The sequence below is a fragment of the Tupaia chinensis genome, unplaced genomic scaffold (genome assembly GCF_000334495.1).
Source record: "Tupaia chinensis unplaced genomic scaffold, TupChi_1.0 Scaffold000247_1, whole genome shotgun sequence".
In the NCBI taxonomy this organism is placed as follows: Eukaryota; Metazoa; Chordata; class Mammalia; order Scandentia; family Tupaiidae; genus Tupaia; species Tupaia belangeri.
The window spans coordinates 4,472,286-4,495,174 of NW_006159725.1; the positions used below are offsets into that span (position 1 = coordinate 4,472,286).

At 43.8% G+C, this 22,889-nt stretch overlaps 2 protein-coding genes across 5 annotated transcripts in view; both read right to left on the reverse strand.

Moving 5' to 3' along the window:
- Positions 1 to 889: 889 nt before the first annotated feature.
- Positions 890 to 9,782, reverse strand: ATP5MG (ATP synthase membrane subunit g). Its single transcript, XM_006148837.3, has 3 exons — positions 9,484 to 9,782; positions 2,900 to 3,060; positions 890 to 1,102 (listed from the first exon to the last, which is right to left on the reverse strand). The coding sequence occupies exons 1-3, from the start codon at positions 9,533 to 9,535 to the stop codon at positions 1,004 to 1,006; spliced, it is 312 nt and encodes a 103-aa protein (XP_006148899.1). The 5' UTR covers positions 9,536 to 9,782; the 3' UTR covers positions 890 to 1,003.
- Positions 9,783 to 12,907: 3,125 nt separating this feature from the next.
- UBE4A (ubiquitination factor E4A) overlaps positions 12,908 to 22,889 on the reverse strand; it is a 45,330-nt gene continuing 35,348 nt past the window's right edge. For all 4 annotated transcript variants that reach the window (XM_006148838.3, XM_014587928.2, XM_014587930.2 and 1 more), the window contains 4 exons: positions 22,043 to 22,223; positions 21,187 to 21,334; positions 17,912 to 18,069; positions 12,908 to 15,175 (listed from right to left, as the gene is read on the reverse strand). In XM_006148838.3, coding sequence (XP_006148900.1) covers positions 15,046 to 15,175; positions 17,912 to 18,069; positions 21,187 to 21,334; positions 22,043 to 22,223 — 617 coding nt within the window. In that variant the 3' untranslated portion in view covers positions 12,908 to 15,045. The remainder of the gene's footprint in view (positions 15,176 to 17,911; positions 18,070 to 21,186; positions 21,335 to 22,042; positions 22,224 to 22,889) is intronic.

A 22,889-nucleotide genomic window follows, 5' to 3' on the forward strand; every position in this document is an offset into this window, starting at 1 on the left:
GATTTGATTTCTCATTTTCTCTCTGGTGAGCTCACACATCTTATTGCAAAAATCTCTCTCTCAAAAACAAAACAAAACAAAACCAACCAAACCAAACCAAACCAAAAAACCTAAGGAGACAGGAACCCAATCATTTCAATCATTTCGATTACTGCAGGACATTAATATACTACTTAGTTAGACCCATGGATGGCACTAGGTTAAGCCCTATTTAAATACCTGTAAGATATTTTATTTTTGCAAAGATAGGTTCTAAAAATCATAAAACCAGAGAGAGATTCCTAACACTTAAAAGTTAACACATACTTGGAATACCACTCTGTTATTCTCACTTGGGGGCAATAAATACTCTAACATTTGCAGATAGTTGTTGTCAAAGGATCTTTCTGTGATTTTTAGCCAAGAGAAATGGTCCTCCTTATTTCCTTATTACTGACGTAAGTGTGGCACATGGCGTTACTATTTCTCATACTACATAGCAATTTCTAATTTTCTTCAGGCCTTTCCCCCATCTTCTCTGCAAACAAAGCTTAAACAGGGACCAGCTGTACGGTGGTTAAGGTGCTGGATACTCCCACATGGCTGACCACGGTTCGAGTCCCAGACCTGGTAGCTTGCTTTCTCACTTCCCCTCTTTCTTTCTCTCTCTGTCAAATTAAGTATAAATGAATGAATAAGTAAATAATTAAAAAAAGAAATAAAGCTTAAACAGCATATATTTCAAACCTTCAAATTAGTCCTGTACCAGGCTGACATATTCACACATGTTCTTTCCAATTTCAGGCTAAACAGACACACGTTTATAACTATACCACCTACCAGAGCCAACCCAACTTAACATCGAGGGAACCTGAGACATCCCAGGTAGTGTTTGAAAGAGAAAACACTGTTTTTTTTTTTTGGCATGTCTTATTTTATTTAGATAGCATTCCGATCACACATGGTCCGAGCACATTCAAATAATATAAATCAAGTATGTATTCAGCTGTTAAAAGACTGGTCTTCAAACATCATAGCCAACGATGCCACGCTTGCCTATGATCTCGCCAACGTAAAACCACATCCACACCTCGGTGGCCACCAAACCATTCAGCAGAGCTTCCTGAAAAGAGAAGCACAAAGTTTTAAGGTACCTTTTATTTACAGCTATTCTTTCCCAGGATTAAATGACAAAGAACATAAGGACACTATTCACACTAGAGGACAACTTTAAAGTCAAGAATTACTAATGTTAACTTTTTTCGACTGCTGAGAACCCTTGAACTTTCAATTTTGTAAGGTAAGTAGTCTAGAGCTTATAAATTCTTTCAAAGCATTCTTTAAAGACCTGCACTGACTTAACCCTTTCATTATTAGTTTATGAGACGCTTTATGAGCCCTAAAACAACCCACATCCTGGAAGAGCTGACACAGTTAGACGAGGCATTCATACGAAAGGATGGCCATAGGGAGGCCAAGTCTCGAGCAGGCATTTCTGTCTGGTCAGAGAGGACCTGTGCAAAGACGGAGGGCTCTGTCATCTCCTCAGACACCATTTTTATTCATTTATGATTTGACTTAACTCCTTCCAAGTACTCAGTGCTCAGTTTCACAGAACAACATTTAAACGCCCTCCAAAGAGAAAAAATACACATATGGTTCCAGAAAGCACTGCTTCGTGCAAGCACAAAGATGTATGCTGAAACTCGAGTGGGGAAAAAAAACACCCAAACATTTCCATAACAGAAGCGGGCCTTTTCCTTTCAAGCACTTTTACAAGTAAATTTTCCCCTTCAAATTAGACCAGATGTTATTGGAAGTCTCCTGAAAAATACATGTATCTCTAGGATGTAGGTTCTAAAGTCAGTAATTATTTAGTTACTGATGCTCTGTACTCAGTGCGTATACCCTCCAGCAAGTTAACCTGACATCCAAGTTCCAGTTCGTGTAAGGACTAGGTTTTGTCTTCATGCCATTTAGTAATTCAGGTTTTCTACCCTCCATATAAATGTTAGCTTTAAGAGATCGTTCGGCCAAATTGGGGCTAACTCCAGGAGTACAGACAAAAAGTCATAAGAATAAGCAGGGAGCAGCAGATGATGTAATGTTCACATTGCTGGACTCCATGTAGTCAACTGCAGTTCAAGTTCGGGACTGGGAGGCTTAAAACTCATGCCGGGCACATGTGCATGTATGTCCAAAACCCCAAGAACAGAATTGAGAAGGGATTGTGGCATGGCCATCCTCCTCCTTCCCCCCAGGTGATTTCAAGCTTTCTGTCTCTCTGGCAAATGTACGTGCCCTACAGCAAAAATCTTAAAAAAAAAAAAAAAAAAAAGGGAAAAGTAACCCATCATATTTAGCAGACTAGCCAAAATAGGAGAGGGGGAAAAAAGTGTTTTCCATTAAAAATATAAGTTGTTTGTGACCAACAGTTAGCGCTGAACTCCCACATAGTCTACTGCGGTTGGGGTCGTGGGCCCGGTGGCTTAAACTCATGCTGGGCACATGTGCGTGCATGCCCAAGATCCCAAAAGGAGAACAGAAGAGAAGGGATTGTGGTGTGTCCATCCCCCTTGCGGGGTGATTTCTCTCTTTCTATCTCTCTGTCTCTCTGACAAGTGCACAGTGCCCCCCCCCAATAGCAAAAACCTCTCCCAAAAAAAAAAAAAAAAAAAAAAAGAGTTGTTTTTGCTATGGTGTACTACTACTCAGAAAAAGAACACGTAAATAGCTCAATTATTTCTACACAGATGACAAAATTAGAAAAGTAAGTATCTTCCTCTGCAGTCAAGAGATGATCTCTCATTATGCTAGATTCAGTCCAACTAAAAAATACAGATTAATCAAAGCAATCAGAAAAACCTCAGGAAAGACATATTCTGTTGTGCACATCCGTTTTCATTTAGTTCATAGTTACCTTAACCGTGAGCTGTTTGAAGCTACCGGTTTGAGCACTACTGACTATTTTTTTCAGGCTCTGAATAGCTGCAGGGATCTCCGCAGGGGTTGGAGGAACCAGCTCCACCTTGGCATAGTGCCAAAATGTGGCCAATCGAGGCTTCGAGTAAGTCACAGCAGCTGGAAAACAAAACAAAACAAAACAAAAAACCCAGGATGAACTCGCTAGAGACCGAAGGAAGCAGATGTATGGGCTGGATGCAAATATTTATTCATGCATCACATTCATTCACTGCTGGTATCAAATGTGCACCCGGTGTGAAACGTCAAAGCTGCTCCCTGGTAACAAGAGGCTTTTAAAGACGCAGAGCACCTGTGTCACAGGAACATTCAATCAGGCAGGAAGCTACAAGCACACTCAGTTATGCCAGGACCCCGCTAGTGGCCAGCTAGGACTGTGACTTCATTTGTGAGTGGCAAATTTTGTTAACTGTAAAGGCATTAGAAATTGGATTCAAAAATGAGAAAACAGCAGGAATTATTCCTATTTTCTTGGTAGAGATAGCAAAGATTTTAGATGGAAGAGGTGGAGGGAGGAATGGAGCAACAGAGAATGACACCTTCAAAAATTGGCTCAGGCCCTGGTGTGGATGTTAAGGCTTTGGATCCCATATGGCTGACTATGCAGTTCAAGTCCCAGACCTGGTGGTTTAAAAGTCATACCAGGCATGGGTATGTGTGTGCCCCAAATCTCGAAGGGACTGCAGTGTGGTCACCCCCATTTTCCCCTTTTCTGTGTCTCAAAAAACAAAACAAAACAAAACAGGTTCAGTTGTAGGGATTCAGTGCAACACTCCACATACACGGGGTGACCTGCATGTACCTGTGATCCTGGCTAGTTGGGAAGGCTGGGGAGGGTTTCTCTGGCGAGTGCACGTACCCTATAGCAAACCCCCTCCCCCCAAAAAATCTCTTTCTTAAAACAAAAAGAAAAGAAAAAGATCTCATGTGGGTGACTGGGAGGTTAAAGTCCCGGCCCTAGAGGCTTGAAAAAGCACCAGGTGCATATGTGTGCATGCCCAAACCCCAACAGGATGGAGAAAAGGAGAAGGTACCTCATCTCTGCGGCAATCTTTCCCAAAATCCATAGTTCCAAACTGAGAAACACCAAATACAAATTTAGGAATTTTTTTCAGGATACAAACACAGACGCACCTAGGCAGATACCTGAAGACTGTCAAGGTTGTGAAAGATAAGAAAAGACTGGAAAGTCTGTGCACCTATGCCCATCGGAGGAAACTTGCTTCTTCTCTCTCTGGTGAGTGCACAGACTTTCGAGCAAATTAAGGGGGAAAAAAGGTGCGAACTCTTGTGGAACAGCCAATCATCCTTAAAATAACTTTCAACACACAGCATCTTTAGAATCATTTTTATCTTCTTAAAAAAGTGAATTGGGGCCTGGGGTCTGGTGGTTAAGGCGGCTGGATCTACACAGCCAACTTTGTCGTTTGAGTCCTAGACCTAGCAGATTGAAAAACATCTGGGGTACGTGTGCGCATACCCAAAATCCTGAAAGGAGGAAGAAATGGAGAAGGACCATGTCCCTGGGGGATACGTTCTTGCCTTCCTTTTCTGTTTCTCTGTCTCGCTATGGTGAGCAGATGGCCTCTGGCACACACACAAACACACAAATCCAAAACCACAAAACGACAAACCTGAAAACTTATACATACATACTTTTTGGTTGGTAAATTTGTCAGGGAGTACAAACTTAAAATCTTAAAATGTTTGAAATTGCTTTATATGTATATAAGGAAGGAACAGAACCTAAGAAAATGAAAGGTGGCAGCCAGGTTTCTCACTAAAGGAGAGAGAAGTTACATATAAACAAGAAAAGCAGCAGCTTAAATAAACACACTCCATGGTACTGAGTTAGAGCTGGAGATATCCATATGAACTCATATTTAGCCTAGTAATATAAAGATGGATAAACAGTTACATATGTGTAAATTTATATATACATACACACACACACATTTATAGATGCACGCACATATATACATGGGTTAGTATGCGTATACTCATTTCTCTATATAAATACAGATTTGCATACAACTGCCCACTGAGAGGATCAGAAGCAGTTTTAGTAGCAAGGAAGAAACTCAACACCTAGACCATGTTTCTAAATTCCTTTGTCCAATAAAAGAAACTAGAGTTCCTTGGAGAAATGACTGACACTAAGACTGGGGCAGGGAAGAGACTGATGCATCTTGTAGTAATAGAAGGTAAGGAGGCATGCCAAAGGGACGGGGTGCCGACCCATGAGCGCCAAATGGCAAAGGCTAGAACCCGATAAAGAAGTATGAAATAATGTATCTGAGTCCACACAAACAATGAATGCATAGAGACAAAACTTTCTCCCAAAAGAATGTCGTGAATCCAAGTGTAGTTCGTAGATGTTCCCTCCTATAGATGGACTACCCCCTGAACCTTCCCAACCTGCCCCATCCTGAGTCAGTTACTTGCCTCTAAGGGATAAAGTCTATGGAAAGGGAAAAACAACCGCAGTGGAGGAACCTGCCAAACACTGCCTTCACCCCAGTGATGAAAGTGTGCATGATGATTGATGTCATACAAACATATACCTGATTACGTGATTAGGGTACCTCATCTCTGTGGCAGTCTTTCCCAAAATCCATAGTTCCAAACTGAGAAACACCAGACAAATACAAATTGAGGAATATTTTTCAGGATACAAACACAGACGCACCTAGGTAGATACTTGAAGACTGTCAAGGTTGTGAAAGATAAGAAAAGACTGGAAAACTGTCACAGATCAGAAGAGACAGAACGAAATGCAATGTGATACCCTGGATTGGATCCAGGAACTGAAAGGGATGAACTGAAATCCAAACAAAGTCTGAGTTTAGTTAAGGGGGAAAGGAAATTACTCTTTCTGAGCTAGTCTGATGATAAAATTACTTATTTTGGCCCAGCTGGTGTGTGGTGGTTAAAGCAGCTGGATCCCATGTGTCCAATTGTGTGGTTCAAGTCTCAAAGCAAGCTGGCTGTGAATGCATGTGCAAAATCCTGAAAACGGAGGAGAGGGGATTTCGGTGTGTTCAGCCCCCCCGGAAGTGCTTTCTCATTTTCTCTCTTCCTTTTTGTCTCTCTGGCAAGTGCATGTGCTATATAGCAAATTTCTAAAAATTACTTATTTCCAGAAGTTTTTTAGTCTCTCATAGAAATGAACACATGTAAACAATAATTTTTAATGAAATAAATTAGCATTCACATGTAATACACTGAGCTATATTAGAAGGCAAAATATATTTCCATTTTTAACATTCTATCCCACTTGGGCCCTTCTGAGTATTTCTGGAAGAACAAGTTATATTATTCACCATATAGGAAAGAGTTTACACATTTTATTTAGAAAATTATTTCATGGGCTAGTCAGTGGCTTGGTGGTTAAATGAGCTGAATCTCACATGGCTGACCTCATAGCCTGAGTCCCAAAACAGTGGTGTGGTGCCTGCCCAAAATCCCCAAAGGAGGGTGAAGTGAAGGAGAGGGGACTGCAGTGTGATAATTCCCTATGGCGGGTGCTTTCCCTTCCCTTCTCTCTGTTGAGTGATAAAGTGCTCTAGCAAATTTTTCTTTCTAAAGGATGATTTTTGTTATAGGGTATTTTAAGATGCTGAGTCTGGGATTCGAACCACAGTTGACTATGTGGGAGTCCAGCGACAAAACGATTATGCCATCAGCTGATCCCCTGGCAAATTTTTTAAAAAGTTATTTTAGTATTACTTTAATGTTATCTTTTGTTTGGGTGGGGGATAGAGGTTTTTGCTATAGGGTGCGTGCTCTTGCCAGAAAGTCAGAGAGAGACAGAGAGAGAAAGTGAGAAATCACCCCCCAGAGGGGATGGCCACATCGCAACCCCTTCTCCTCTTGGGATCTTGGGCACGCATGCACACGTGCCTGGCTGAGTTTAAGCCACCGGGTCCAGGAATCAAACCGCAGTCGACTACTTGGGAGTCCAGCAACATAGCCATTATGCCAACTGCTGGTCCCAACTTTAATGTTATCATTAAAATCAACTTGCAATTCCACAACATGAACCACCTAAAAAAATGTTAAAAGCCATGCTAGGGAAAAATCCAAATAGCACCTCAAATTATGCACAAAGTCCTTGACTGAAGCCTACAATCTTTCCCTTAATTTTTAAAAATTTACATAATATTGGAACAAAAGACACTTGGATGATTTTAGTGAAAATTGCAAACTTTTTTCCTTAAACACGATTTTAGTTTTTTTTTTTTAAGTTTACTTACTTTATTCAGGAGAGAGTCCATGTGCACGTGGCAGAGGGGAGGGAGGGGACTCTTCAATGGGGTCTCCTTCTCCAGCAATTCCCCCAACCAGGCCTTCCAGCCCCTCAGGATCCTGGTCACAAGGATCTTGGCCACAAATATCAGACCTGACTGTGGGATCCCACGGACTTGGGACCTGAACCAGCAGTCAGCAAGTGGCTTTTGCATTCCAGTTCACTAAGCTTTCATCTGCGCCACCTTGGCTGGGCCAGTTGCAAACTTAAATTTTTGGAAAAATGTGTCAAATGTTTCACTAGTAGACTGTAGGGTTCTGCAGGATGACAGAATCAAGCATGTACAGTGTCTTGAACTGAAAGGCCTTCAATAACTCATTATTTAGCTGGTGATGGAGGGGAGGAGAGACCAAGAAAATACCAAACACTGGGGCTGGCAGGTGGTACTGCAATAAAGGTGCTAGACTCCCACATGGTTGACCCAGTTTGAGTCCCAGACCCGGGGGGCTTGAAACTCACACTCGGTGCCTGTAATTGCCCAAGATCCTAAGAAGAGAACCAAGAAGTAAATGAGGTGTGGCCATCCTCCCTGGGGGGTGATTTCTCACTTTCTGTCTGTCTCTCTGGTGAGCATATGCACCTTAAGGCAAAAAATCGCTCTCAAAAAAAGAAAATACCGGGAACCAGCAGTTAGCGTAATGGCTATGTTGCTGGACTCCCACGTAGTCGACCGCGGTTCGTGTCCGGACCCGGTGGCTTAAAACTCACGCCGGGCGCGTGTGCGTGCATGCCCAAGAGCCCGAGAGGAGAATGGAGGAGAAGGGATTGCGGCGTGACCGTCCCCCCTGGGGGGTGATTTCTTGCTTTCTGTCTCTATCTCTCTGTCTGTCTGGTGAGCGCACGTGCCCTACAGTGAAAATCTCTCCAAAAAAAAAAAAAAAAAAGAAAATACCGGAAAAAAGAAGAAAAAAAATAGAAAGAAAATACCGAACAGTAAAAGAGGCTTCCAAATATTACACGTATTTTCTGAAATTCTGGTTTCTACTTACATTTCATAATCAGGTCTGAGCAAAAGTTTCAGACCTGAGCTCCGATCACTTACTAGAATACAACACATTTAACGAAGAAACTTGAATCAATTTAGCTTAGGAATAAAATGAGTGGACTGCTACTCAGAAGAGAACTGAAATATTAGTATTTACTGGCAGAATGAACTAGTCAGGGCTTTGACTATTCAGAGTTGTTCTGAAATACAGGAGCCTTCAAAGAATTCAATTCAAAAAATTACACATTATTAAAAAAAACCGGCGTAGGGAACCAGCAGTGAGTGTAATGGCTATGTCGCTGGACTCCCATGTAGTTGAGCACTGTTCCCGGTGCGGACCAGTCGCTTGACCACTGTTCCTGTTCCGGACCAGTGGCTTAAAACTCACGCCGGGTGCAGGTGCGTGCATGCCCAAGATCCTGAGAGGAGAATGGAGAACGGATTGCGCCGTGACCATCCCCTCTGGGAGATGATTTCTCGCTTTCTGTCTCTTTGTCTGTCTGGCGAGCGCACGCGCCCTATAGAGAAAATCTCTCTCAAAAACCCAAAACAAAACAAAAAAAAAACAAAACCGGCGTCAACCTCAAATCTTTGAGCACCAAAAGAAACTCATTCTTCAATCCCGTTTTCCATGAACTTTCTAAGTCCTGTACAGCCATCTACCAATGACACCCTTCAAAGTGGGGAAAAAAAAAACCCCACGGCTGCTAAACCGTAATAACAAAGAACGCTGTTTTTACACGAATCCCTTTCCAGGCTCACCGAGGCAGGCGTACTCACTCATAAAATCAAGTCCACCTAAAATGTCCCCAGGATTAAAGCATAAGCATTTGAGAATGTGGCCAGGGCCAAGGGGCAAAGTTAACTTTGAAAAGCTCACGCATCCTTAGGCATTTCTGTTGACTTGCAAGTCCTCTACTGAGAACCTGAGGCCACAGCACTACAACACGTTCCAGCTCGGAGGAACCAGGGCCGGGGGTCCCTTGCATGGTCCTGTCCCTAAGAGACCTAAGGGGGAGTAATGCCGGCGGCTCAGCTCCCGGCTTCCTGCAAACGCCCTCTCTTCCCTGTCCCGGAGAGGAGTCCGCGGCGCCTAGGGGGTGCGGAGCCCGGCGAGCCGAGGGCCCCAGTCGCGAACGCACCTCCGGCCGCCCCGGACCCCGCAGGCCCCTCTGGCCCCCGCCTCGCCGCCCGCGTCCCCGCCTCGGCAGCCTGATTGCGCGCTCACCGTTCACCAGCGCCGGGGCCTTCTCCGCGAGGTTACGGACAAACTGGGCCATGGTCCTGCGAGAAGTCCGTCGCCCCGAACGGCCGGCTGAATGTCACCCCCGGAAGGACCTGCGGCAGGACCCCGTCCCACTTCCAAGGTCAGGCCGCTTCTTTCTGCGCCGGTCCAAGACATGAAGGCATCCTGCGACCTTCGCGGTATCTGGCCGGTCGGCTTACTTTGTTCACCCACGGAGGAGAAAGTGAGTATGAACAGATGAGATGAGAAAGGATCCGAAGATTAATGGGCTTCCGCCGAGAAACAGGCATTTCTCGGGGCAGCCACTCTCGAAGGCCCGGAAGGCGGGCGCGGACGGGGATTGCGCATGCGCCCCGCGCCCACGTGCTTTCCCTGGTGCCCGCCTCCCGTTCGTCCCGGAGCGTGCTTCCTCTGCCTTCCTGGGAAAACGTGGGAAGTCGGGACTGGATGGGAGGAGTCGCCGAGGTTCTCCTAGTCCCGCACGACCGTTTCCAAGAAGCGGGGGAGAGGCCTAAGGCCAAGCCTGTAACGTTAGGGGCTGAGCGAGCGCCACACGACCTGTCACCGCCCTCAACCCGCTGCCTCGCTTTATCTGATCTTTTGTAATCCCTGTCACTCCCGCATCCCGTGTTGGTGTTGGAATCCAATGCCCCCAGCCAGGCACTAGGAGCTAGATGCGAGGAACAAGATTGATTGAGAGCTTCCGGCCTGCCATGTATTTGGAACTTTAAAAAAGCCTGTGTGTTAGATACTGTCTAAATTGAGACTGGGATTGAGAAGTGGCCACGTGGCTAGAGTGGCAGAGTGAATATCTGAAGAGGTTGCCAGAACACACAGGGGGCGTCAGTATCGGATTAGGCATGGTGCTCATGCAGGAAGGGTCCTGGAGTGAAAGTAGGAGAACAGCTAAATACTAGAGGGCCGAAACTTCACAGTTCAGTATACCTGGAAGGCAGGCTGTGTATAGGACACTGGCATTTGATAAAAGCAGAACGGTAAGCAAGGAATCTTGGGGAAGCCTGGGCAGAAGTAAAACTAGCGATGGGATGGTTAGGATGGGATGGTTGGGTAGACAATTACAGGGGCTATCAAGGAGCCAGCCAGGTGTGTCAATGGAGTGATTCAGCTAGCTGGGCTAGGTACTGCAGACAGGTCAAATTAAGGGTGGGAAAGTTAATTAAGCAATATGGAAGTCTTTGATATTAACTAGAGCGGTTTGAAAAAAATTAGGATCGAGCCAGCCAGGTGGTGTGGTGGCCAAGGTGTCTGGCTCTCACACAGCCTAATGCTCAATTCAAGTCCTGGACCTAGTGGTTTGAAAAACATGCCAGGCAAGGACTAGCAGATAATGTAGCAGTTATGTCGCTGGACTCTCACATGGTGGAATGCAGTTCAAGTCTTGAAACGGGTTGCCTCACCATACCGGAGATCCTGGGTGGAAAATGGAGAAGGGATTGTGGAGTGGCCATCTCCCCTTGGGGGTGATTTCTCACTTTCCCTCTCATTGTCACCCCCACCCCCACTACCCACCAAGTGCACATGCCCTAAGGCCAAAAAATAAAAAGAGCCAGGTGAGTGTGCAGGCCAAATTTCCTAGGGAAGAATGGACAAGGGATTGTGATGTGACCGTCTTTGTGGGGGCTGCTTTCTCACTCTAGTGAGCACACGTGCCCTGTAGCACACACATTAGGATAGAACACAGGGTGAATGGATGAAGAAATGACTGTAAAGGAATGTAAGTCAAAACCAACTGGGGATGTGGAATGTGGGGAGAAACTGAAGACAGGATTGATAAGAGCTCCGATGGGGCAGGAAACAAGAAAGGAATTAACTGGGGAATGCTGGAATGCTGGGAGGAAAGTCTGAAAGTGGAAAACTATGGCGTGTAGTAGAAGGTGGCAAGAGCTGAGTGCTCAGGGTAAATAAAAGGAGGGGTTACTTTGAGTTAGGTTCATGTTTGGGGTAGCTGCTGAAGTTAAGGACACACAGAAGGGTTAGCAGGCAATGTTAGAGACCGCAGGTTTGTGCTGTATCACTCTTAAGGACTTTATATCCAACAATCGATAGCTTGGAAACTGGAATGAGGGTTAATCTAGGCCGAGAGTTTATATGGCAGGGGTAGAGATAAGGGGCAAGAAAGGGGAGGAAATATGACAACAACTGATGAAAAGACCTGGGATTTAGATCACAGAAGAAGAAAAATGAAGCCAAAATGAGATTAGGTAAAAACATTCCCCAAGATTTCTTGTCTATGAGGATAACTCCAGGGTTCCCTCCAGAGAGGCTTGGTAGGCACATTAGTTCAGCCAGGTCAAACACATCTGATACTACCTACCTAAAAAAAAGTGGATGTCAAGAGTCCTCTGGGGCTGGGACCAGCAGTTAGTGTAATGGCTATGTCACTGGACTCCCACGTAGTCGGCCGTGGTTCGCATCCGGGACCTGGTGGCTTAAAACTCATGCCAGGCACGTGTGCGTGCGTACCCAAGATCCTGAGAGGAGAATGGAGAAGGGATTGCGGCGCGGCCATCCCCCCTGGGGGGTGATTTCTCGCTTTCTGTCTCTGTTTGTCTGGCCAGCACACGCGCCTTATCGCAAAAACCTCTCCAAAAAAAAAAAAAAAAAGCTAAACAAAATAATTATTTAAAAATAAGAGTCCTGAGTTTTCAGAGAGATTTCTGAAACTGCCACTATGTTTTTAAAATACCGTAATAAAGTACTAACGAAGGCTTTAAGTCAGGTGTTCATTTATTAAATACGGGATTTGAACAAACACCGCCAGGCAAGTTTGACAAGAAGTAACCTTCCTGGAATGTTTCAGAATATAGTTACGTTGATCAAGTTTATTTCAATCAACCTTTTTTGTGGTTTTGTTCTTCATCTTTGTTTCCAGGTTCTTTTCCGGTTCAGCGGATAGAGCATGTGCATTGTTTCCTCAGGTGACAACAGCAGCCTAACATCAGCCTCTGGCTTTTAAAGGCACCCAGTAGACTTCGCTCTGTGCAATGGCTGCTTGGCAACCAGCATCAAATAAAGTAATGAAGCTTTTGTAGAGGGTGATACCAAATCGCAACTGGCACCTTCACCTATCCCCTTGCACCATTAAAAACCCAGTCTTCACACATCTGTTAAAAACTCAAAAAAAAAAAAAAAAAGAAAAGAAAAAAACCCAAATAAACCCCCAAAAAACAAAACCCAAAACTGCTCAATAAGAACTACTTAAATAATTTTCCAAGTTGAGTAATAGCCTCTTGGTAAGTTATAAGCCATACCAGAGGTGATCTGAGTCTCCGTTTTCCTATCACTCCCGTGAAGCCAACATAACACAAGGCATGTCAGAAAGCCGGCTCCGAGAGGTTCCAGTGAGCTGTACCAAGATGAATGTTTATAAAGTTTCATTTATTGATGTCCTTAAATTACTTCACAGAAAGAAAAAAGGCACGGAGGACATTGGTTTCCTTACCAATGGTGGCCTGAAGCTACACACCTGCCTTGGTAATGAGTTTAACGATACTCAGCAGCATCAATGGTGCCACAGCTGTTCATAAAAAGTTCCAGGAAAAGGCTTAAAAAGAAAAAAAAAAAAGCTTGCCAGAAGAGGCTTACAATCTGAAGGATAAACACTGGAGTCGAATACAGACACGGACACTGGAGGTGGCACAGAGGTTGTTAATAGAAAGCTGCTGGGAGCAGCTGCCTCTGGGGTTTTGTGCCCATTTTCCTCCAATTTTCTCCTGCAAAACTAGTCTTTCTCCTCCTTTTTGAAATAAAAATGTCCTACTAGATTGGGTTTGGAAGATAAATGCAAGTAGGTCAGACTTTATTGTGTATACAGTTCATTCTCAGAGAGGAAAAGAAGGATAATAAATATGAAATTCATTTTAATAAAAATAAACAAATCCTGTCAACCCATCCTTAAAGGCCCAGAGAGCACATCCAATTCATCTGACATTGCAGCACTTGCAAAGTGTCCTGGATGGACTTCCTTTCCATTTATAAGCACAGTGACAGGTGGCATCTACTTTGTTTCAGGTGGGAGGTCCTCTCTGATTTGAGGTTTTCCAGCTGACACCTCTGAAAACGTATGAAGGACGGCTCACAGCAACTTGTGTTGGCAGATCTTGAAACTGCCGTCTTATTTGGAAGATGCAGTGGTTAACGATCATGTCCTTTCAAGGTCCTGGATCGAATCACTGTTCTTAATCACTTACACCTGTAGGCTTAGACGGGGCGTGATATAAGACGAGTCACAGGGGAGTGTTCCTCACTCAGCGTGAGCCGCACAACTGAGTAGGGAACTCAAACTGAACTTCTAAAAGGGGTCCATCCACCCTCCAACTACAGGGCTCAGTGGGTATTTAAATGGCTCGTGGACGAGGTTGTGCTCCAATTCCTATTTGTTAATTGATGACCTCAGGCTGTGTTAGAAGCAGCTCTTAGAAGTCAGGTCACAAGCCCGAATAAATATTAACTATATACATCATAGTCTCCGAATTTTGTCTAGAATGAGTACGCCGACTTGGCCACACACTGCGTATATCTTACCATGGAAGAGGCAACGTAAAGTAGCACTCAGTTTATATTAGACAGATAGAAAAAAGCACACGTGTGCGTGTGTACGCATGTGCATACACTGAGATACACAGTTGACACTAGCGTCTTAAAATGACATTTTTCGTGGTGACAGTTTTTGTTGTCTTGCTCTTCCACTCAGGCCCAGTCCATATAGTAACATTTTCCTAAGAGAGTAAGGGCCCAACAGCCTCCTATTTATCTCAGTCTAGAATTTTTTTTTTCGCTAACATTATCAAAACTGCAAATTTGCCTTAACGATTCCAATAAAAAGACTATAGGGCTAAGTACTCGCTGGTGACCACTCCAGGGGAGAGTGTCTATGAAGGTATCTTTCAGTTACGAGAGCACATAAAACAGAGCTACCAACAAAAGTTGCATAAGGTTCCTTTACAAAAAATCATCCATCATCTTCTTTGAAAGTCTAAACATCAAGCTATCTGCTTTTATATGAAAAGTTCTGTGATGTTAAAGAGCTGTAACAAGGCAAAGGACGTAAGTCCAGATCATGAAAACTAGTAAACACAGGAGAACACGGGGTGTTTCCGACGTTGGCTCTTACTGAAATATGTGGCATCCTATACTTAAAAGCAGCGCTTACCAAAACTGTTTGAGCAGTCCTTGGAAGAGAAATTGTAAAGTGGCAGAAAGTTTTAAGAAGATAATATAATTTAAGGTAGGAAAAGGAAGAGGGAAAAATGGGAAGAGAGAACAAAGGGTGAAATTAGGGAGGACTCCGAAACTTGGTGATGCCGTAAGTATGATTTGCAGCAAGCCGAGGGAGCACGGTTGAATTCTTAGGAATCTTAATTATCATCATTTCAGTAAGAGCAGTTCTCTAATTTAGTAAAGAAAAAAAAAAAAAAAAAGAAAGAAAGAAAAAGGAAAGGAGCAGAACCAGAAAGAACGAACCACCGCCAACTGCTATCTGCATGCCGGGGCTGGTTCTGGTCTGCTCCGTTCACAGTTTGTTTATTCGAGTTGCTCCTTTTGTTGCTGTTTCCTCTCCGCGAGCCACCGTTGGATTTTTTCTTTCAGTTCTGTGTTTGGCCGGATCTGGTCCATGGTGAGGGGACTTCGGTTAAAGGGATCTGTTTGGTCGCTGAGACAGAGAGAAAGGAAAATGGAGTTATTTCCCTGGATTCTAACATCCGAAGTAAAGAACAGAGCACCTAGGCATCTCACTTTGACTGAGACTGGAGCTAGACTTCACTGGAACCTGGGTCAGATGCTGACTCGGGTGAGAAAGAATGACATGAACAAAAGAATGATTCAAGAGTGAAGATGAGCTCCTTTGTCTCTCTGCCTCGTAACAAACTTAAGCTCAACACTAATGTTCAGATTTTTTATTCCAGTGGTTTAAAGAATGCTATCGTTGGGGCTGGCAGGTGACATGGTGGTTAAAGGTGCTGGATTCCCACATGGCCGACTGTGGTTCAAATTCCAGACCTGGTAGCTTGCTTCCTCACTTTCCCTTTGTCTCTCTGTCTGGTCAAATTAAAAATCATAATAACAAATGGAATCAAATAAATAAACAATTCTTAAAAAAAATTAAAAAGCTATCCTTTTCTGACCAACCTTCAGATTTCTCTAAGGCAGAGAGACCCTGTACACTTATATTAGTGAAGTCATGTCATGTCAATACAGTGAATCTGTGGTTTGGTGACAGAATCATTTTTTTGGAGAGGTTTTTGCTATAGGGTGCATGTGCGTGCCAGAAGACAGAGACAGACAGAGAGACAGAAAGGGAGAAATCACCCCCCAGGGGGGATAGCCATGCTGCAATCCCTTCTCCTCCATTTTCCTCTTGGGATCTTGGGCATGCATGCACATGTGCCTGGCATAAGTTTAAGTTACCGGTTCTGGAACTCGAACTGCGGTTGACTAAATAGGAGTCCAGCAACATAGCCATTACGCTAACTGCTGGTCCCAACAGATTCTTTTTTAAGAATTTAATTTGGCCAGAGAAGGACAGAGAGAGAGAGAGACAAAGTGAGAAAGCAAGTCGCCTGGTCTGGGACTCGAATTGCGGTCAACCATGTGGGAATCCAGTGCCCTTAACCATCATGCCACTTGTCAGCCCTGTTGAAAAAGTATAAGATATTAAAAAATAAAGCCTTGTAAACTGACATTTGATTTGGTTAGCTGATTGCTATGTTAGTTAAATGCAGATTATAGTTTCCTCACAGGTAAGAAGGTTCATGATCTATTTTTTTGGGGGGGGGGGTGGGGAGGAATTTTTACATTAGAAAAAAGTTGGGGCTGGCAGGTGACATGGTGGTTAAAGGTGCTGGATTCCCACATGGCCGACTGTGGTTCAAATTCCAGACCTGGTAGCTTGCTTCCTCACTTTCCCTTTGTCTCTCTGTCTGGTCAAATTAAAAATCATAATAACAAATGGAATCAAATAAATAAACAATTCTTAAAAAAAATTAAAAAGCTATCCTTTTCTGACCAACCTTCAGATTTCTCTAAGGCAGAGAGACCCTGTACACTTATATTAGTGAAGTCATGTCATGTCAATACAGTGAATCTGTGGTTTGGTGACAGAATCATTTTTTTGGAGAGGTTTTTGCTATAGGGTGCATGTGCGTGCCAGAAGACAGAGACAGACAGAGAGACAGAAAGGGAGAAATCACCCCCCAGGGGGGATAGCCATGCTGCAATCCCTTCTCCTCCATTTTCCTCTTGGGATCTTGGGCATGCATGCACATGTGCCTGGCATAAGTTTAAGTTACCGGTTCTGGAACTCGAACTGCGGTTGACTAAATAGGAGTCCAGCAACATAGCCATTACGCTAACTGCTGGTCCCAACAGATTCTTTTTTAAGAATTTAATTTGGCCAGAGAAGGACAGAGAGAGAGAGAGACAAAGTGAGAAAGCAAGTCGCCTGGTCTGGGACTCGAATTGCGGTCAACCATGTGGGAATCCAGTGCCCTTAACCATCATGCCACTTGTCAGCCCTGTTGAAAAAGTATAAGATATTAAAAAATAAAGCCTTGTAAACTGACATTTGATTTGGTTAGCTGATTGCTATGTTAGTTAAATGCAGATTATAGTTTCCTCACAGGTAAGAAGGTTCATGATCTATTTTTTTGGGGGGGGGGGTTGGGAGAGATTTCTACTATAGGTGCGTGAGGTTGCCAGAGAGACAGAAAGAGAGAAGGCAAGAAATCACCATCCCAGGGGGGATAGCCACACAGCAATCCCTTCTCCTCTATTCTCCTCCTGGGATTTTGGGTGTGCACATACACGTGTCTGGTGTGAGTTTCAAGTCTCTGGGTTAGGGATTCAAACTGTGACCAGTAATATCAGAGTTTAGCAAGGTATCCACTACGCCATCTGCTGATCCCAGAAACTATTTTCTTAAAGAAAGAAATGGTAAACTTAGAGCCAGTGCGCCAGTCAGGTGGCATGGAGGTTGAGGTAACTGATTATGCGATCCCAGACCCGGCGGCTTGGAAAACATACCAGGCACATGTGCATGCGTACCCACAATCCTGATAGGAGGATGGGAGGGGAGGGACTGTGGTTTGGTTATCCTCCCTAGGGGCTGATTTCTCACTTTCCCTCTCTGTCTCTTTGGAAAGCCCTATAACAAAAATGATTTAAAATTTTAAAAAAATTATAAAAAGGTTAGAGCCAACATCTTTCAACAGGGTATCTTGTTTAGAATGTTTAAATTCTTCACAATTGAGTGCATCGAAATGCCCCCTTACCACGAGTCAATCAACACCGCGAGGTCCCTACTGGGTGCAAAGTACTGTACTAGGTGTCCTAGAGGAAAAGACGAGGGCATGCACGTGTGTTTGGGAGGCTGTGCCGGGGACTGGAGTACCTGAGCAAGTGTCTGGCAATGGTAGACCTATCCACGGTGACTCTGGAGGAGGGCAGCACCACGGGGTCAGACATCAGTGTGCTCATGATGGGATCCAGGAACTCATCACAGGCGTCTGCGTAGGTCTCCTCCTCCTGCTGCTGCAGATCTGCAAGAGACTGAGCACGCACCACCGTGCGGTGAGAGTGAATTCCCAGTGCAGCTGAGTTTGGAATGCTCAATGACCAGACCTTAGTCTTGGTCATCAGCAGCCCTGGGCCATGATGATGACAAACCCTGGCTTTATTTTCTCAAGACCAAGATAAGACTGATAGTCTAGGAGCACATTGAGCCTTGCGCTCCAACTCTAACTTCAAGCTGCTGGCAGTCATGACTGGAAATGGATTTACAGCTAGCAGGGAAAGAAACACCACATACAACATCCTTCTGCCAATGGTTCTGTTGTAAATGCCACAATTCAAAGGGGGATAGAGGTGGGAAGAGTTAATTTTACATAATGACAGAGTCACTCATTCTACCCATATATAAAAAGCAGTTTCTGGTTTTTCATAAAAACAGATGTGAGAATTTAAAGGTGGCTTTTACATTGATTACTTCACAACTCCAGTTCCTTTTCTTTTTTTTTTTTTTTTAGAGAGATTTTTGCTATGGGGTATGTACACTTGTTGGAGAGACAGAGAGAGAGTGAGAAATCACCTGCCAGGGGGATTGGCCATGCCACAGTACCTTCTCTTCCATTCTTCTCTTGGGATTTTGGGCATGCATGTACACATACCTGGCATGAGTTTTAAGCCACCGGGCCTGTGACTTGAACTGTGGTTGACTATGTGAAATTCCAGTGATGAGGGACCAGTAGATGCTGTAATGGTTATGTTGCTGAACACACATGTAGTTGACTGCGGTTTGAGTCCTGGACCCGATGGCTTAAACTCATGCTGGGCATGTGTGTGTACATGCCCAAGATCCTGAGAGGAGAATGGAGAAAGGATTGTGGTGTGGTCATTCCCCTTGGCAGGTGATTTCTTGCTTTCTATCTCTGTCTTGCTGGCGAGCGCACACGCCCTATAGCAAAAACCTCTCTCTCTTTTTTTAAAGAATTATTTTATTTAACCTTATTTATTTATTTAAACTTAACCAGAGAGGGGGAGAGAGGGGGAGTGAGAGAGGAGAGAGAAAGAGAGAAAGAGAAAGTGAGAAAGCAAGCAACCAGGTCTGGGACTGAATCGTGGTCGGTCATGTGGGAGCCCAGCACCCTTCACCACGTCACCTGCCAGCCCCAGAAAAAAAAACTCTCTTAAAAAAAAAAAAAAGTCCAGTGACTTAACCATTACGCCATCTGCACGATCCAGCACGACTCTAGTTCTTCAGGGCTCCATATGGTTAAGCTCCAGGCAAAGATGAAGCCCAGTCCAATAAAGAATAAACTCAAGGAGAGAAAGAATGCTATTAATAATAAATGTTTCCCACTAGACTATTAGCCATGAATTTTCTTCATAACTGCTAATGCAGCTCTGTCACACTCCAACCAAAGGGATTAGCTGAATATGATACATTTTTAAAAAGAATTATTTTATTTAACTTTATTTATTTAAACTTGATCAGAGAGAGACAGGCAAATGAGAGAGAGAGAGAGAGAGAGAGAGAGAGAGAAAGTGAGAAAGCAAGTCACCAGGTCTGGGATTTGAACCACAGTCAGTCATGTGTGAGTCCAGTGCCCTTAACTACCATGCCACTTGCTGGCCCCCTGAATACAGTATTTTAAAGTGTATGGATATTTTAATATATGCCAATCACCAACTATCAATGTAGAGAATAGAGAAAAATCAATGTAAGGCAGTTTGAAAAGTATTCACTTCAGGCTAACAGGTGGTATGGAGGTTAAGGGGGCTGGATCCCACATGGTCAACTGCATAGATCTAATCTGGATCCAGAGGTTTTAAAAGCACACCAGTGTATGTGTGTAGGTGTCCAAAATCCCATGAGGAGGAGCGACTGGGATCTATCCATCCCCACCAAAGGGGTGATTTCTCACTGTCTCTTGTCTCCAGAGAGCCTTGTCTCTGGTGAGCCCACATACCCGATAGCACAAAAACATACCAGAAAAAACCCCCAAGCTACTCATCTCAAATTTTACTTTATAAAGTTCTTCTGCATGAACATCTTAGATTTTTTCTTTTAAAAAATATTTATTTATTTAATTCCATTTATTACTATTTTTAAATTTGACCAGAGAGAAAGAAAGGGAGAAAGCAAGTCACCAGGTCTAGGACCTGAACTGTAGTTGACCATGTGGGAACCCAGTGCTTTTAACCACCATGCCACCCGCTGGCCTGCATCTTAGATTTTCAATCTATTGCTAACACTGTGCAAAAAACTTTTCGTAGTGGGTGAGCCCTATGGCTCAGTGGTTGATGGAATCAGACCTCATGTGGCTGGCTATACAGTTTGAGCCCTGGACCCAGAGGCATGAAAAGCATGCCAGGCATGTGTGTGCATGCCCTAAATCCCAACAGGATGGGAAGTGGAAGAGAGGGGTCTGGGCATGACCATGCCCCATTCTGGGGTGCCTTCTCTCTCTCCTGAAATTTCTTTCTGGCAAGTGTGTGCACTCTCTTCCAAGAAAAATTGGAAATAAAAAAGAAAGGTGATGAATATAGTCAATCTGGCTACTGACTGATCAGGAAGAATCATGTTTATATTTCCTCAAGGCAATGGTCATTTTCTCCCCGGAATAGGGAAAATTGACAATGTTATTATTATTTTTTTAAATTTATTTTAAAGAATTATTTTTGAGACCAGCAGTTGGTGTAATGGCTATGTCGCTGGACTCCCATGTAGTCGACTGCAGTTCGAGTCCCGGACCCGGTGGCTTAAACTCATGCTGGGCACGTGTGTGTGCGTGCCCAAGATCCCAAGAGGAGAATGGAGGAGAAGGGATTGCAGCATGGCCATTCTCCCTGGGGGGTGATTTCTTGCTTTCTATCTCTCTGTCTCTCTGTCTTTCTGGTGAGCGCATGTGCAACTATAGTGAAAACCTCTCTAAAAAAAAAAAAAGAATTATTTTTTAAATTTAACTTTATTTATTTATTTATTTTAATTTGATCAGAGAGACAGAATGAGAGTGAGATGGAGTGAGAAAGTAAGCCACCAGGTCCAGGACTTGAACCACAGTCTCCATGTGGGAGTCCAGTGCCCTTAATCACCACACCACCTGCTGGCCCCGACAATGTGATTTTTATTGAACGTGTCAGTAAATAAATTCTCCTCTTCCTCACCTTGATTCTCTCTGCCAAGCTGCTGAATGCCACAATCATATTACCAGGCTTATTTATTTTCTTCAGGACTCGGACTGTCTGAGCAAAGAGAGTTGGGGAATAGGACCGTCCATCCTTGGGTACAGTGGCACAGAAATTCTCCTCATCCCTGGAAGGTCAGCACAGAAAGAAACAGCATCACAGGAAAGATCGACGGGGGAGATGACAGATGGGCTATGAAATGAGGATTCTCATCACTTACAAACATGCATGTTTTCCTTTAGAAATGCTTCTAGTTCTCTAGGAAGAAAGTCTATCAAGTATCCCGTGGCCTTAAAAGAATACTACTTTTCCAAACAATGGTACAGCCAGGAATATTTATCTTTGCATAGATCAAGGCAGAATGTTGAATGAAATCATGTTCCATGGGTAAAGGAAATCTCTTGATTTAAAACTACAGAGGATTCTCTGGGAACCAGCAGTTAGAGTAATGGCTATGTCGCTGGACTCCCACGTAGTCGACCGCGGCTTGTGTCCTGGATCCGGTGGCTTAAAACTCACGCCGGGCGCGTGTGCGTGTGTGCCCAAGATCCCGAGAGGAGAATGGAGGAGAAGGGATTGCGGCGTGACCATCCCCCCTGGGAGGTGATTTCTTGCTTTCTGTCTCTATGTCTCTCTCTGTCTGTCTGGTGAGCGCACGCGCCCTACAGTGAAAATCTCTCAAAAAAAAAAAAAAACCTACAGAGGATTCTCCATTAGCCAACTAGAGAAACGGGACACTTCTATTTCCACACAATTACCAACCAGGTGTTCCACTATCAATACCCCAAACCAAAACAGCATGCCGGCTGGCTTGACCCATTCCCATTTTAGGTACCCGAGATTTAAGTAGATAGTGCAGATATCTGATACGAGTTGCTGGGGTTTGAAGTCAAATTCACTGAAGTCCTTGACTTTTAAGGCACCCATCTTGGGGCCAACCAGGTGCTGCAGGAAGTAGTTCAGCATGGAGATGATGCGCTCGGCCAGGAAGGGATGCACGAACAGTGACTTGATCTCTGGAAAAAAAGCCAAGTCTCTGAACACTCAAGCCAATAGGAATCTTCTATTTACTTGGTGATCTCTGAGGGTTATTTTTTATTATGTAATCAGTATGTTTTCATTGCAGATAACACACACAAACTCCACAAACAACAAAAACGACCACCAGACATAAACACTGTTAACATTTTGTTATATATCCTTTTTGCATTTCTGTTCTATTTATACACATATATTTTATTATTTTTTATTATATATGTATTTTTTAAGAGATATTTTTGCTATAGAGTATGTGTGCTTGCCAGAGACAGAAAGTGAGAAATCACAGAAATCACTGTGGCCATGCCACAGTCCCTTCTCCTCCATTCTCCTCTAGGGACTTTGGGCACGCACGCATACGCGCCCGCTTTGAGTTTAAGTTGCCAGGTCTGGGACTCAAATTATCGTCAGCTACATGGGAGTCCAGTGACATAACCATTATGCCAGTCCCAACATACACACACATCTTAAAAATAAAAATGACTTTGACAGTGTATCTGTTCTGTAACTTGCTTCTTCCAGTAACTACATCATAAATATCTTACCATTTTAGTAAATACATGTTCTTGTGTTGTCCAATGTAGTAGCTACTGGCAACACATGGCTATTTAAGTTTAAAATAATTAGAATACATTAAAAAATTC

Coding starts and splice junctions, on each gene's coding strand:
- ATP5MG (XM_006148837.3), bottom strand. CDS start 9,535: ATGGCCCAGTTTGTCCGTAACCTCGCGGAGAAGGCCCCGGCGCTGGTG. Junction 3,061..9,483: donor GGCCCCGGCGCTGGTGAACG/GTGAGCGCGCAA, acceptor TTTGTTTTCCAG/CTGCTGTGACTTACTCGAAG. Junction 1,103..2,899: donor TCAAACAGCTCACGGTTAAG/GTAACTATGAAC, acceptor TTCTCTTTTCAG/GAAGCTCTGCTGAATGGTTT.